Genomic DNA, 13,645 nt, shown 5'->3' with positions numbered 1-13,645 from the left:
GACAAAACAAACACCTTCAATTAATATATTTAATATGACGTTTGTATTTTCTATTCTATTAAATGGGGGAATGCACATCATGAGAAAGTTAATTGATTTTTGAAGTCATCTGCCAAACAAATAGACCCCTCCTTCCAGTACTACTTCAATAATATTATGCTAAACTTTATTTACAGGTTTTAGCACTTTTTTTTTCAACGCTCCGCCCCTAATTAATTTAGCTCATTTCAAGGAAAAATACCATAAAAAGCTAATAACAACTAAATATATGTACCTTTCTTTCTCTGAATGTAAAATGTTACCTGTCAAGAGTCAGGAGTAAAACCCTGACTCAACAAAAAATACACTTATAATATAATAACTTTGACTATCAATAAAAAACTGAATACAATTTTAGGAAAAAAAGTCAAAATTGTGACTAACTATCTTACAGTTTTGACCTACCATGAGTATTTCAATATTTGCAATCTCATCAATTTTGTCTTTTACAGACAGACTTGTACTTTCATAGCTTAAGTAATAACACAAATTCTAAGTTTTGTCTAACATTGTATTTTATTAGCTATAACATGGCCACTTGAGAGAGGACCTTTGTGGTTCTTCTTGGTCTTCTTGTTTTGTATCTTGCTTGTATTGAATTGTTATCATTGTTGCAGTTATTATTTCTGTCATTGTCCCTTTCCTGTTTCTTTCTCAAATGTTTAACAATGTAATTTGTGTGGATTTTAATTTAATCTTTGTAAGTGTGGATCCCAGGAAGAGTTGCTATACTTTGGGCCAATGGGGATCGAAAATAAAAAAATACAAATTATTTTACATACTCATAACATTTAAAGCAATCCTATTTTAGCATCAGTGTCATTGATTAATACATGTCTACAGTTTATTTGAGATTAAAAAAAAAGGTTTAGCTGCGTAATGATGTGTAATTGAGAACTATAGTCATTTCTCCCATTCTTTGAAGGTTTTTTCCTGCTGATTGTTTCTTAGCAGAAAGCTCGATCCAGAAATCAACTTAAAATTGTTTTCTCTGGTGTCTATTGGATGCTACCATCTGTAGGGGGGAAAACACAAACATTTTATTATTGTATCCAGCCAAACAGAGAGTAATGGTTATTTTGTTTGTAATTCAACATAAATACAAAAGTTTTATAATAATGGAACAGGGCAGGGTGTCATGCATGAATACAGCTAACATATTTAACAACAACAAATGTAATCACAAACACAACAGCAGTGTGATATGTGTGTGATATAATCAGCCACATATCATTCAACTCCGCATGTCGACACACTTCAGTAAGTGCTGCTGCTGTGTTGATATACTGTATTTATTTATTCTATCAGTAGGGATAGATACAAAAAACTCCAAAAGTACAATTGTTCCTGTAAAAAAAACAAAAAACTTTACATGACATAAACAGCCTGTAAAATAAGTTGAATTTATGTGGAGAATGACTTGACCTTTTTATGGTCCTTAACTGTATCAGACATATTTTAATACAGACTCCTGCAAAAAGGATTGCTCATGTCACTTTTGTTGGGATTTTTACACACAAAATTATTTTTTTCTTATAGTTTGGTGAATCATATATTTATGGACCAAAGAAACAGAACAGGAATTCCCCTTTGTCTACGGTCCATCGTTTGTTTACGAGTAGGCTTGTACATGTTTCCTTTTGAAATCATAATAAAAACATGCATTAATATTATTCATAAATCATTACTTATGAAATACTCTCAAGTCATACATCCATTCTGGAGTGAAGATACACACTCCGTCCACCAGATGTCGCTGTTGTGTTTCTTTCCCCATTCAAATCATCGCCTCCGCTTTTAAATGTCTCTTGATTCTTTCACTCTGATGTTTTCAAACGCTTTAAGAAGCCGACTTTATTTTTCCTAAACAATTTCTTCCAAACACAACGTATCCACCTGTTTTTGATTTTTGTTTGATAATTAGTCCCACGATTTGCCAAACTGCGTGACACTAAATCATCTGAATATAAATATGCTTTAATAAATATAGATAGAGTCAACAGTGCTAATCTCCCAGACTGGTTTGGTGTGTGTTTTGGTGTGTGTGTGTGTGTGTGTGTGTGTGTGTGTGTGTGTGTGTGTGTGTGTGTGTGTGTGTGTGTGTGTGTGTGTGTGTGTGTGTGTGTGTGTGTGTGTGTGTGTGTGTGTGTGTGTGTGTGTGTGTGTTTTATCGATGTGTTACAGTCTCATGATCTGCTGGTAAAAAAATCTAGCACACAACATGGTCATACACACATTACTTGAAGTAAATCCTGTAAATCAAACATTGCGAGTTTGAAATATGTGGAAGGATTTTTATTGAATTTATTATCGCATTTTCCGGGTTTTTATTTCAAATGTTTAGGTTAAATTAAGTAGAATTGAAACACCGTTGTTTGTCATAGGATATTCTGTTTTAAAAGATGCGCGCAAATGAGCCACATCATTGAATTTGCATTAATTAAGTCTTTAGTTTTTCAGTTTAAATTAACTTCTTCATAATGATAGCCTATAGGCTTTCTTGAATGTTCAAAGTTAGCCTTTGAACGTTACTTTACTTTGCCTCGGAGCTCTGGGTGTTTCTGTGTAACTGGTCCAGGGACAGCTCAGGCCCTGTGTGTGTGTTTTTTTACGCAAATTTGCAGGTTGGCCTTTTCATTGGCTGAACGCACAGTCAGATTCTCCTGCGGAATTATCTGATTGAAAATCAGGGAGGGGAGAAAAAGAAAGAGCAACAAGTGTGATGGTGTTACACTGCTTTGCTTTTCGGACTTTTAAGAAAGGATTTTTTTTTGCGACGCATTAACCTGAGTTGAGCTGATTCACACACACCCCTCAAAAAAAAAAGGAAAATAGGCCTTTTGGTTTATTGGAAGCTAACTTCAAGTTTCACTTCGACGGGAGGCTGCTCAGTTAACGGTGAGTGTTGAATGTGAAATAATGTGTTAAGCCAGCTGGAGTAAACTTTTTCTAAGTTTTAGGCCTATTACCTTTTCTTAATTAGTCTATAATAGCGAAATAAGTTAAATTAACTTATTTAGCTAAGAACGAATTTAACAGAGATTAAATAGCCTTATTGAAGAAAAAATAATTATTGCTGTTTGGCTACTAAGTGCGTTAGTTTAATTGCCATGGATAGAAAATGAAAAATGTAATTATAACTTAGTGACCAACTAATTATAGCGTGATACAACGTTGTTTAAACATCAAATTCGCCGAAAATTGTGTTTTTTTAATTAAAATTGTTATTTTACCATAAACTAACAAAAGTTAGCCTATCAATAAGCTACTGAATTGACATCCACGCTCCATTCAAAAATGGAATTTAGGCACTTCTGCGTAAGCTTAAGGCCTGTATTTATTTATTATTACAGGATCATCATGCCGCGGTCATTTCTGGTGAAAAACAAGAGGTTGCCTTCCCATAATATTCACCGAACATATGAAGAGCCGCAGGAGCCCACATGTAGGCCGACAGGTAAGAATGGGGAATAAAATTCACATGTCTTATCTGAATATGAGAGAGAGAGGACAGTTCAATTAATGCTAAGACTTTTTACATATTTTTTATTTATCAATTAAACAGCTGTGTTTTGAAAATGTGCTTGACTTTTAATCAAGCCAGATTAAAAAAAGAAGTTTGCATTCAACGTGTTGTATATCAGCCTTTTTAGGTTAACTTCTGAATAGATGTTTGCTATTCAAACAAAATGTCCTCCACAGCAGGGTTTTGTTTTAATAGTGTATTTACTTGCTGTTTAATCACACAGTGTAATGTCCTCTGCTTGAATCAATCACACCTTTATTTGCTGTGGATTTGTAGAAGCTCTACCAGAGGTTCAAAACACAGACTCCTCCGATGAGCATCAGTCAGAAGAGCGGTCTCCCCCTCAGGACCGCTGCTCGTTTGAGGAGGAGGAGGAGGATGCAGAGCTTGAACGCCCCTTACCTGCTCACCCAGAGCCAACCAGACCCTCTGTGGCTCTCACACAGCCGTTCTATCTAAACGGTTAGTTGAAAGTTATATTAATAAAGTCATAGTTTTATGCTACGTTCAAACTATAAGAGTAAATCAAAGAGGTCAAAGTCTTAACATTCAGTCTGTCTGCACTCTTAGAGCCTCACATTGCAGGATTCCCTCCGTACTATAAGCCATACGCCTGGGAGTCGGTGCCCTCCTCCTACGAGCTGCGTCAGATGAGTTTCAGCCCCACAGTCCTGCAGCACGCCAGCAATCTGTATGGCACCCACTTGAGCCGCAGCCCACCACCTCAGCAGCCCCTGGACTGCAGCACCCACTACTCCCCAACATCCAACACCTACCACTGCATCACCTGTGACAAGGTACACCCCTTATGTTAGACTCAATCCTGCACAGCCCGAGCAACTGTAAAGGTTTCAGTTCAATCTGTGTGTTTACATTTGTAAAGTTTCCAAATGAATCAAACCAAGATTTTAAAGGTATGTAAATTGGTTTCCATGTATCTGTGATTTATGAAGAAACTGTGCTTTAGGTGTTCTCAACACCCCACGGACTGGAGGTTCACGTCAGGAGGTCTCACAGTGGAACAAGACCTTTTGGCTGCAACATCTGCAGAAAAACTTTCGGCCACGCTGTCAGTCTGGAGCAACACATGAATGTCCACTCTCAGGTAGATCAAAATAATGCACAACAGATATCATTCAAAGCTTCTTACAGAAATGTAGTGGCACACTTTGACAACTTGACATCTTGTAAGTGACAGACAAAAACGAACAGAGCAGCAGAGAGGTGGAGATATAAAGACATTGTATGGATGGAATTCCTACGTTTCCCATGATGCAGTTTTCATGGGAAATGTAACTTACCCTTGATACCTCAATATTTTTTTGGTGGGCTGACCCATTTGACATTACTTTGGCATCACTGGGTTGTTTTCAATTTAGAGACGGCATCATTATGCTTGTTTACAATCACCTTCATGGTATTGAAATCCCTGCGTCACATTCATATGTTTTAACAGCCCTGAGCAAACAGCAGAAACAACACTCATTCACAGAGTTGTTAAGTGTTGTTTTGGAGTTGGAGTTGCTTGGTAACTTTTATCATGTGGAAATAAATTGAGATAAAATGTGCTCTGAATCAAAGAGGGAGGAGTTAGCTGGGGGTTTTTTTTCATTAAAAGTGTTTTAAACCCATGAACTGTATGAAACATGGACATAGTCTCAGTTACATCACTCATTGGTTTCTGAAATGGACTTTTGAAGCCTATGGATGGCGGTCACCGAATTGGAAATGTTAGCTCAAAGTTAATGGTGGTCAATAGTAACAGGCAAAGATTTGGAGCTGAGGCTAAGACTTAAGCCTCCTGACCCCCCCCCCCCCCCCCCTGTCAGTCAGTTCAGCCACGCCCCTTATTGTCAATAACTCTTATCCTTCGTAAAATCAAATAAGAAAAGTTGTGAAAGATTCACCCCTCTACAGTGGAGATCTTAACTATTCAGACAAAATACTTTTTGAACCAGACTGTAAACATGTTAATGTCTGCTGTAAAAATGGGCATTTTAGAATGCAGTTGTATGAGACTTTGGTGCCTCAAGTGGACAATCAAGGAATTGCAAGTTGTTTCACTTAATTTATCAACACTGGAGGTTAACGCTCTGTTTAATGGCACATATTGATTTTGCGTCCCTATAATTGATAAAAGATTATTTTAACTGAATCCACGCTATGACAGGATGAGGTTTTGCAATATTAAAGTGACACTTCTTACCAAAAAAACTTAACAAGGTTCTTTTAGAAGTTATTTTGGAGCTTATGATCATGTCTCATGATCTTACACAAAGACAAGAACACATATTCATAATCCCATTCTTTTTAAGGTTTTTTTTTATCTATGTTGAGCTACAAACTGAAGAGAATGCTCCGATTAAAATACTCCATGACCACTGGGCTAACTCTATATGCTGTTATTAGATTGAAAGCATCTTTGCAGAGAGATGTTATTGACTAAAACTGAACTATGGAGCTCAGCTTTCTGACATCCTGCTCTTCCTTCTGATAAATGTGTAACACTTAATGTTTCTTTGTCTTTAGGAAAAAAGCTTCGAGTGCAAGATGTGTGGCAAAACATTCAAGCGCTCCTCCACCCTCTCCACACACCTGCTCATCCACTCGGACACGAGGCCGTACCCCTGCCAGTACTGCGGCAAGAGGTTCCACCAGAAGTCCGACATGAAGAAACACACGTACATACACACAGGTGCGTCGCAGTGTGCAGATTATTTTTTACAGCAGGTCAATATATGTTTTATGACCCTAAAATATTTTTTTAAAAAGTCCATGTCGCCACTTGCTGCTTTCCAAGTGCAGCATGCAGAAATTGTTTCCAGGAGTAATATACCTGCTGATAAATCACAAAAAGAAACTTAAACAAATGTCCTGTGGATTTGCATATTTTGTTTTCCTGCTTCTCACAGAGCTCTGTAAAAGGACGCCTATGCCGTCCACATTTGTCATCAATAAATGTTTGACAAATCTGAACAATGGCATGATTCTTCAGCTGTAGATATCAATGCAAATTAGGTTTCTGCAAAAAAAAAGCTCCATCTATGGAAAACCTGATTCCAGATAATCAGTGACAAAGTAACTGCAGTATCAAAAGGATCTAAGATTTAATATGAGTTTCTGACTGTTTTTGCTTTCTTCTTCTGTGTGTTTTATTTGCAGGTGAAAAGCCGCACAAATGTCAGGTGTGCGGTAAAGCCTTCAGCCAAAGCTCCAACCTGATCACCCACAGCAGGAAACACACTGGCTTCAAACCGTTCGGATGTGACATTTGTTCCAAAGGCTTCCAGCGTAAGGTGGATCTCCGCAGGCACCACGAGAGCCAGCACGGCATGAAGCCTAAACTCTAGTGTTTCTGGGAGATATAAAAAAAAATTCTGTTTCAACTATATGCAATTAAGGATGTTATCCAGATGTCTAGCATGATGCGGATGGCCTTTCCATATCAAGCTATGGAATGGAATTCCTGATTGAAGGCAATCTGATAAAATACCAATTCAACCTGTGCTATGAAGAATTTGAGAAGTCGATTCAAATGTATTGGTTAATACATTGTAAGTTTCCCTTAAAAACTTACGTTTGCCTATCGATGAATGGAAGATGTTCCTCATGTCGTATTCATTCAAAATATGCAAATTGGCTGGTGAAGATGAAAAAGCATGTTTAATATAGTTTTTTTTGTATAAAATTATTTATTTATAATATGCCTGAGCACTGTGCTTTATATTTGCTGAAGAAGCTTATGTGTGTGTTCTGTAATTAAATGTGAAATAAGAAGTAATCTTTGGAATAAAGTCCTGCAAAGCCACACACAGAATACTGTCCTTCCTACCTGAATTTCAATACAAGCTCACTGTTTGTCTAAGACGAGTACTGTAAACACACTTTTCTCAAAGTTTCTGTGTGTTTTTCTGACTCACTTTCCTGTCGGAGCAGGATGCAGAGAGGATGTGACACTGGCCTCAGGTGAAAATCTCTTGCGGGACCAGAGATAATGCTGCTACGCAGTTATCCTGCATTCAAATAACACTCCTGGAACACCATGCAAATCCAAGGTCAGAGAGCTATTCATACCTGAGAGTCGACTAGAAAGCAAAAGGACAGTTTAGCTGGGAGGTATGTCGGCTGTGTTTTCATCGTCCTTGTTATTACACATGAGGCAAAGCCAGCTCTATAATCTCAGTTAAAAATCAGAAGTGAACAAACTATCAGTCCATATCAGAATGCTTTCTGGCCCTCCCAGTGTTGCTGCACTGACTTTACAGTGTGTGGAGTCGAATGGGATACAGGGATTAATAAGAGGCTGTGGAAATGGATTGATTACTTAGTCAACCGTCACCACACCCAGCCGGCACGTCAAGATTTACTTCCACAAACAAATGGCAGCTCTGAAGAAGACTCACCACCTTCCTCAAACACCAAACCTGTTAGGACATTAAGCCGCCTGAGGCAAATCAGATCATCACCTGAGCCCTCTAAATCTGACTAAAGGAGGTGTCAGGATTATTCAACATGTTTTAAAGATACGAGTTAAAGCTCCTCTCATTGGTTTTAGCCTCAAATCAACACTGATGCCTCAATATGACCTACACAAGCAAACCAGATCATCAGCGACATGCATGATTGTTTCTGTAGAGTTGCTCTATTAATGTCTGTAAACTGTTGTAGGGTAGGTGTCAGACAAGAGAGTTAACAAACAAACAAACAAACAAACAAACAACCAAAACAGCCTTTTTACATGACCACATTCACATTGAGTTATGCATTTAATTGTTAAAAGACAACAGAATGAGATTTTTAGTATCTGAAAACACGATTTACACATGTTACTTACATCACAGGACATACTCTGTCACAGGGGTCGCCAAAATCAACACAAACCTAAAGTTCCTCACTGGAGCTTTAAACCGCCTCAGTTATCATGATAGCAACACTTTTTTTCAGCTTAGTAGATCCTTAACAGGATCCTTTAAAATGTAGTTAATCCAGGGCGCTGTTGGCGCAGTGGTTAGTGCGCGCTCCCAAATGTATGGAGGCTATAGTCCTCAAAGCGGGTATCCCAGGTTCAATTCCAGCCTTTCCCACATGTCGTTCCCTGCTCTCTCTCCCTGATTTCCAGCTGTAAGCCACAAAAAACCCAAAAATCAATCTTAAAAAAAACCAAAACACTTAGGTAATCCAGTCATATATTATAGGAGATCACAATTAATGTAGTTTTGTACTTTTTATGGTAATGTTTGCCTTCACTGCTGAAGAGAGACAGTGAATGTTGAAAGGGGAGAGTGGGGGAAGACATGCAGCAAAGAGATGAGGTCGGATTCAAACCCTTGGCCACTGCGACGAGGACAACAGCCTCTGGAGATGGCACGCGTGACATAACCGCTAGGCTATCCGCGCCCCTATTGTGTGTTCTGAAAGTTGTTGCTTTTATGTAAGGAAATTGTGTTTCATGGAATGTCTTTGTGTTTCTGAAAAGTCGTTGTGTTTCCTGACATATTGTTGAAGCTTAATCAGAAATGTTTTATGAAATGTTGTGTTCTGTGGAAAGTCTTTATGTTTCAGATGATCCTGTCCAAAAATGCTGTTAAATCTTTTGGTGTTTTTTCATTGTGTTGTGTTTTATTCCAACTCATGTTTAGTCCATATGTTGATTTGTTTTGTGATTTATTTTGTGTTGTGTGAAATGTTAGTTTATTTTTTAGAATGTTGTAATTCTGTAAAAAAAAAAAATAATTAAGAGGCCTTGTTTTGTTTAAAAAAAAGATATGTTTTATGAAATTTCTTGTTTCGTAAGAAGTCTGTGTATTGTTAAATGTTGTGTTTAGACCTTCAGGACCACCATAATTCTCTCACATGCACTCAGCAGTGTGTTAGAAAAAGGGCAGAAAAAGATGAGAGGATAATTTCAGCAAAAAGTGCATGTGTTCATTCACCAATTTTTGTGTCAAAGGGAGTCGTTGCTGCAGAAATCACTGTCTGTACATGTGGAGAGAGAGGAAACATGAAGGCTTACTGTCTGGCAAACAAATCAGAGGTCTTTATGCAAAACATGTTGGTATTACCAGGGCAACAGGGTCCGTTGTGATCCCTCTGCAACAGTTAGACTGTCGGCAGCAGGTGCAACATCCTGGTGCTAATGACACAGCAAATCAAAATCCTGCACAGGTTAACCAACAGTATAGGAGAGACAGAGCGGATCATCCTGGGTGGGACTAAACAAACAGGACACAGGTCCTGGAAGGGGAGGGGAGGGGGGAGGTGAGAAACTGTGGGGACAGCCTGGGGGAAAACGGGGGGAATTGAAGAAAGCGTGCAGGTTATAATACACCTGAAACATTTCTAGAGTACAGGTGCACAAGAGTAAAACACTTAATGTTGTGCAGGTATTTTGATTTTCTAACAACGTCAGACACAGTAACAGATGAGGACTCTTTTTGAGTGTTTGTGTTGTTGCTCAGTGGTTGTTCATTTGCATGTGTGTTGCCTGAGGTGTTGTTTGTCCTGCAAGCTGTAAATTTACTTGATTTTCCTCTAACTGTCCTTTTCTAACAGCTCCACACATGTGCACAGAAGTATCATAGAAATACCTGTTTACAGTGCATCAGATATTCTTTACATGACTGAGACATACTGGCTCAACAGAAGAGAAAACAATAAAATCTATTAACCAAAACCGAACGCATCTTTTTCAAGCAGCAGAGCCCAACCAACAACTTTTGAAAAATCAAGACTCAAACATCTGAGTTGCATCTCAAAAGCCGAATCTAAATGTAACACGGTCTCTGTAACACAAACACACTCACATACCTGGCAAAGGCGCACAGAGCTGAAATTTGTCTTGCAAATTGTCTCTATGCAAATAAACCCTGGCCAGTACAGGATGTAGAGATGGCTGAACACGCCTGAGGCATCCACGGCACATTCATGGAAGGCAGAGCAGGAGATACCCAAGGAGGACCACACTTTCCCTGAGAGAAATGCCACAGGAGTCTGAGTCATTATTTACTGATGAAGTTATCAGTCAAGATCTCTTCTGTTTAAACTTGTAACTCAAACTGGCTCTTGTTTGGGATGGAAATATTATCAGAGAAAATCACTTTTTCAGTTCTAGGACACAGATTCATTCTCCTGTTTCTGCATCTGATTCCAGATTGAGTGTTTCAGCAGTTCAGGACTCAAAGTGTTTGTCTTTAACGTCAACGTCTCAGTGTTTAATAAAACATCTGACACATAAACCTATTCTTTCTTAAGTATGGTTGCATGGGACTGAGCAGCGTGGTAATGCTCGTCCCTTAAAAACACAAGACTTGAGAGAGTGGGACCTTTCAAATGGAACAAGGTTCAAATGTTAATTCAAGAAACAATGTTAAAAACATTTAAAGGAATATTGTTGACTATCTGAGACGGTTCAAATTTGAAAACCAATCAGGGCGTGTTTAGCTATTTTTAAAATAATAATAATTGACAAAGATTTGATTCCCCTGTTACAAAAAGAAACAGAAGAGGACAGAAAAGATGTGGGTGCAAATCATAGACTGTATAAAACATGGTCTCCGTGACATCAGCTTTTTTTTCTGATGACAGTTGCCATATTGGAAATGCAACCTTGATTAACTTTCAGTCGACCTACTAACAGGCAGAGAGGTTTAGCTGAGGCGGGCCTTTACCCTCCTGGCAAGCAGCTACAACTCCCCCCCCCCCCCCCCCCCCCCAACTGTCACTCAGATCAGCCGCACCCCTAATGATGCAGAACTCTTAGCCTTAAGATATTCAAAATGGATGAGAAGAATAAAAAATCATCCCCTGTACAGTGTGTGCCAATGAAGACATGAAATATTCACACTAAAACCGTTTTTTGAATTAAATGTTTTATGTTCACATTTGTATTTCTTCTGTGTAAATGGGCATTTTAATTTGGGCGTTAATGGGACTTCTGGGCTTTTGTAGCCCATTTTTTGAAACCATATAAAAAAATTTAAATAATCCAAAAAGTTCTATAAAAGGAACAGATTAACTATATCTACTGTTTGTGGTGCCAAATGTTTATTTCACTATTTAATTATTAATTTAATTATGTACTGTGTGAAAGAATACACATATAGATATAATATTTACAACAGTCAAGCAACAAGATAATTGAAAAAAACAAATTAACCAAAGACAGCAGCAAAATTCTATTTGCAAAGTCATCGTGATGACATGCAAGAGATCCATCACTTTATTTTGGAGACAGGCAGAAGCATGAAAGAAAGAAACTTAAAGTGTCAGCAGGTTTCCGATGTATGACGGGACACAGGAAGGAGCTGTATGATCACTTCCTCCGCTGTCACACGTTGTGGGGATGTGATACTGTTTGATTGCCAGTGACACTGTGTTGTTGTGGTCAAACATGTCCTGTCCTCCCATAGATTAGCTCAAAAAGTGGTCCCGCCCACAAAGTGTCATACAAGATAGACAAGATAAAGAAGAGTAATAATTTCCTGAGGTTGCATTTTCTAGGATTTCAAAGCCTACTTCACACATTGGCAACACAATCTGGTGCTCTTCATTTACATGCAGCCTGTTTTAAGAAGTGCTAGAGTAGAGTCTAGTGCTTAATGATTAATGACAAGCGGATAATTATCACGCTGTTGATTGGTCTACCACTTTGGTCTAGACTGAAATTTCAACTATGGATGGATTATCATGAAACTGTGTACTTTATCATGATCCACAGAGGATGAACCACTAAGTTATGACGCTTTCACACATGCAACAAAAAGTTTTCTCGGGATGAGCTGCACGTGTGAATGCTAACAGTTGTAATTTACCCTCCAACTCCTCCACCTGAAACTTTCACTGCCAGCACCCTAGTACATATTCTGTGGGGAAGTCAGGGTGACCTGATGTGAGAACACTGCAGAAAAAATATTTACAAGCAACTCAGGAAGAGTCAGCATTAAGGCTTTATGGGAAATATTGTGACAGCTATTGAATAGAATTCTGTTTGGTACAAATATCAACAGATAATCCTATTAACTTTTGTGTAATGAAATTCCCAAAAGCCCTACACTGTTTATTTTACATTTAGCAGACCTTAGCATAAGTAAGCTTGCTCACATGCTTTTTACTGGTCACTGGTTAAACTGCTGTATATACTGTGGGGTAGGTGTCAGATCATTTTCATGGCAAAGACTTGACAAAAAGACTGCAGGGTCTGAAAAAAACAACAACAATATGTATCCATGTACTGGACAAAATCAGCGAGATGGGTCACCAAAACCAAGACAAACTGAAAGTGCCTCACAGAAGCTTTAACCAGGATTGTGAACCTGGTTTTCATTATACCTGCATAACACAGCCAGAGCCACAACAACAGGCTCTTAGACATGTTAACTTGGAATGAGTGAGGCAGCTTGGCAACCGCTGGTACTGTAGATCTGTTTTGACTGTGGCGTCAAACCTAAAGTGTAATGCCTGTAGAGTTCTGTGACAGAGCTGGAAAAGCTTCATACCAAAAACACATGTTGAATAAATTAAGCAGTCAAAGCGATCACTGATAATCTTTGGTTTTGCCTACAGAAATTGACAAGGCTTTGTAGGTGTGGCCTGATGTCGACATCACTTGTCCAAATATGAGCATACACACAGAAAGCTTTTGCATGAGACAAACAGCAGCTAGAGGTTCAGATGTGAGAGCTGCAGGAGCTGACAGAAGGGCTGATCAGTGAGCGTGTGTGTGTGTGTGTGTGTGTGTGTGTGTGTGAGTGTGTGTGTGTGGGGGCTGGGGGGGTGGGGGGGGGGGGTGGGGGGGGGGGGGGGGGTGAAATCTGTGGGCAGCAGACTCTCTCAGACTTCGCTGGGCGGTACAGACTTCCTGATAAGCTTATCATAGCCTCCACACACTGTAACGGCTGCATCAGGCCTGCGGACTACAGGGAGGAGTGGACAGGCCTCCAGCTAAGATAGCACCAAGAGCTGGCCCTTGTATCCAATAAACGAGGGTAAAGAAGGAGAAAAAGGAAGAAAAAAAGAAAGAGAGAGATAGTTAAAAATCCTTCCGTCACCACAGAAAATAACAGATTGTCAGTCAGAGACTTT

At 38.9% G+C, this 13,645-nt stretch overlaps 1 protein-coding gene across 1 annotated transcript; it reads left to right on the top strand.

Annotated features, from left to right (window-relative positions):
* The first annotated feature begins 2,723 nt into the window (after positions 1 to 2,723).
* Positions 2,724 to 7,373, top strand: gfi1b (growth factor independent 1B transcription repressor). Its single transcript, XM_061061774.1, has 7 exons — positions 2,724 to 2,937; positions 3,393 to 3,496; positions 3,842 to 4,027; positions 4,136 to 4,362; positions 4,533 to 4,670; positions 6,095 to 6,260; positions 6,728 to 7,373. The coding sequence occupies exons 2-7, from the start codon at positions 3,400 to 3,402 to the stop codon at positions 6,913 to 6,915; spliced, it is 1,002 nt and encodes a 333-aa protein (XP_060917757.1). The 5' UTR covers positions 2,724 to 2,937; positions 3,393 to 3,399; the 3' UTR covers positions 6,916 to 7,373.
* Positions 7,374 to 13,645: the final 6,272 nt, after the last annotated feature.

Source organism: Labrus mixtus, chromosome 17 (assembly GCF_963584025.1).
Source record: "Labrus mixtus chromosome 17, fLabMix1.1, whole genome shotgun sequence".
In the NCBI taxonomy this organism is placed as follows: Eukaryota; Metazoa; Chordata; class Actinopteri; order Labriformes; family Labridae; genus Labrus; species Labrus mixtus.
Note: the sequence above shows the minus strand (reverse complement) of the source record. Positions and strands in the feature narration are given on the sequence as shown.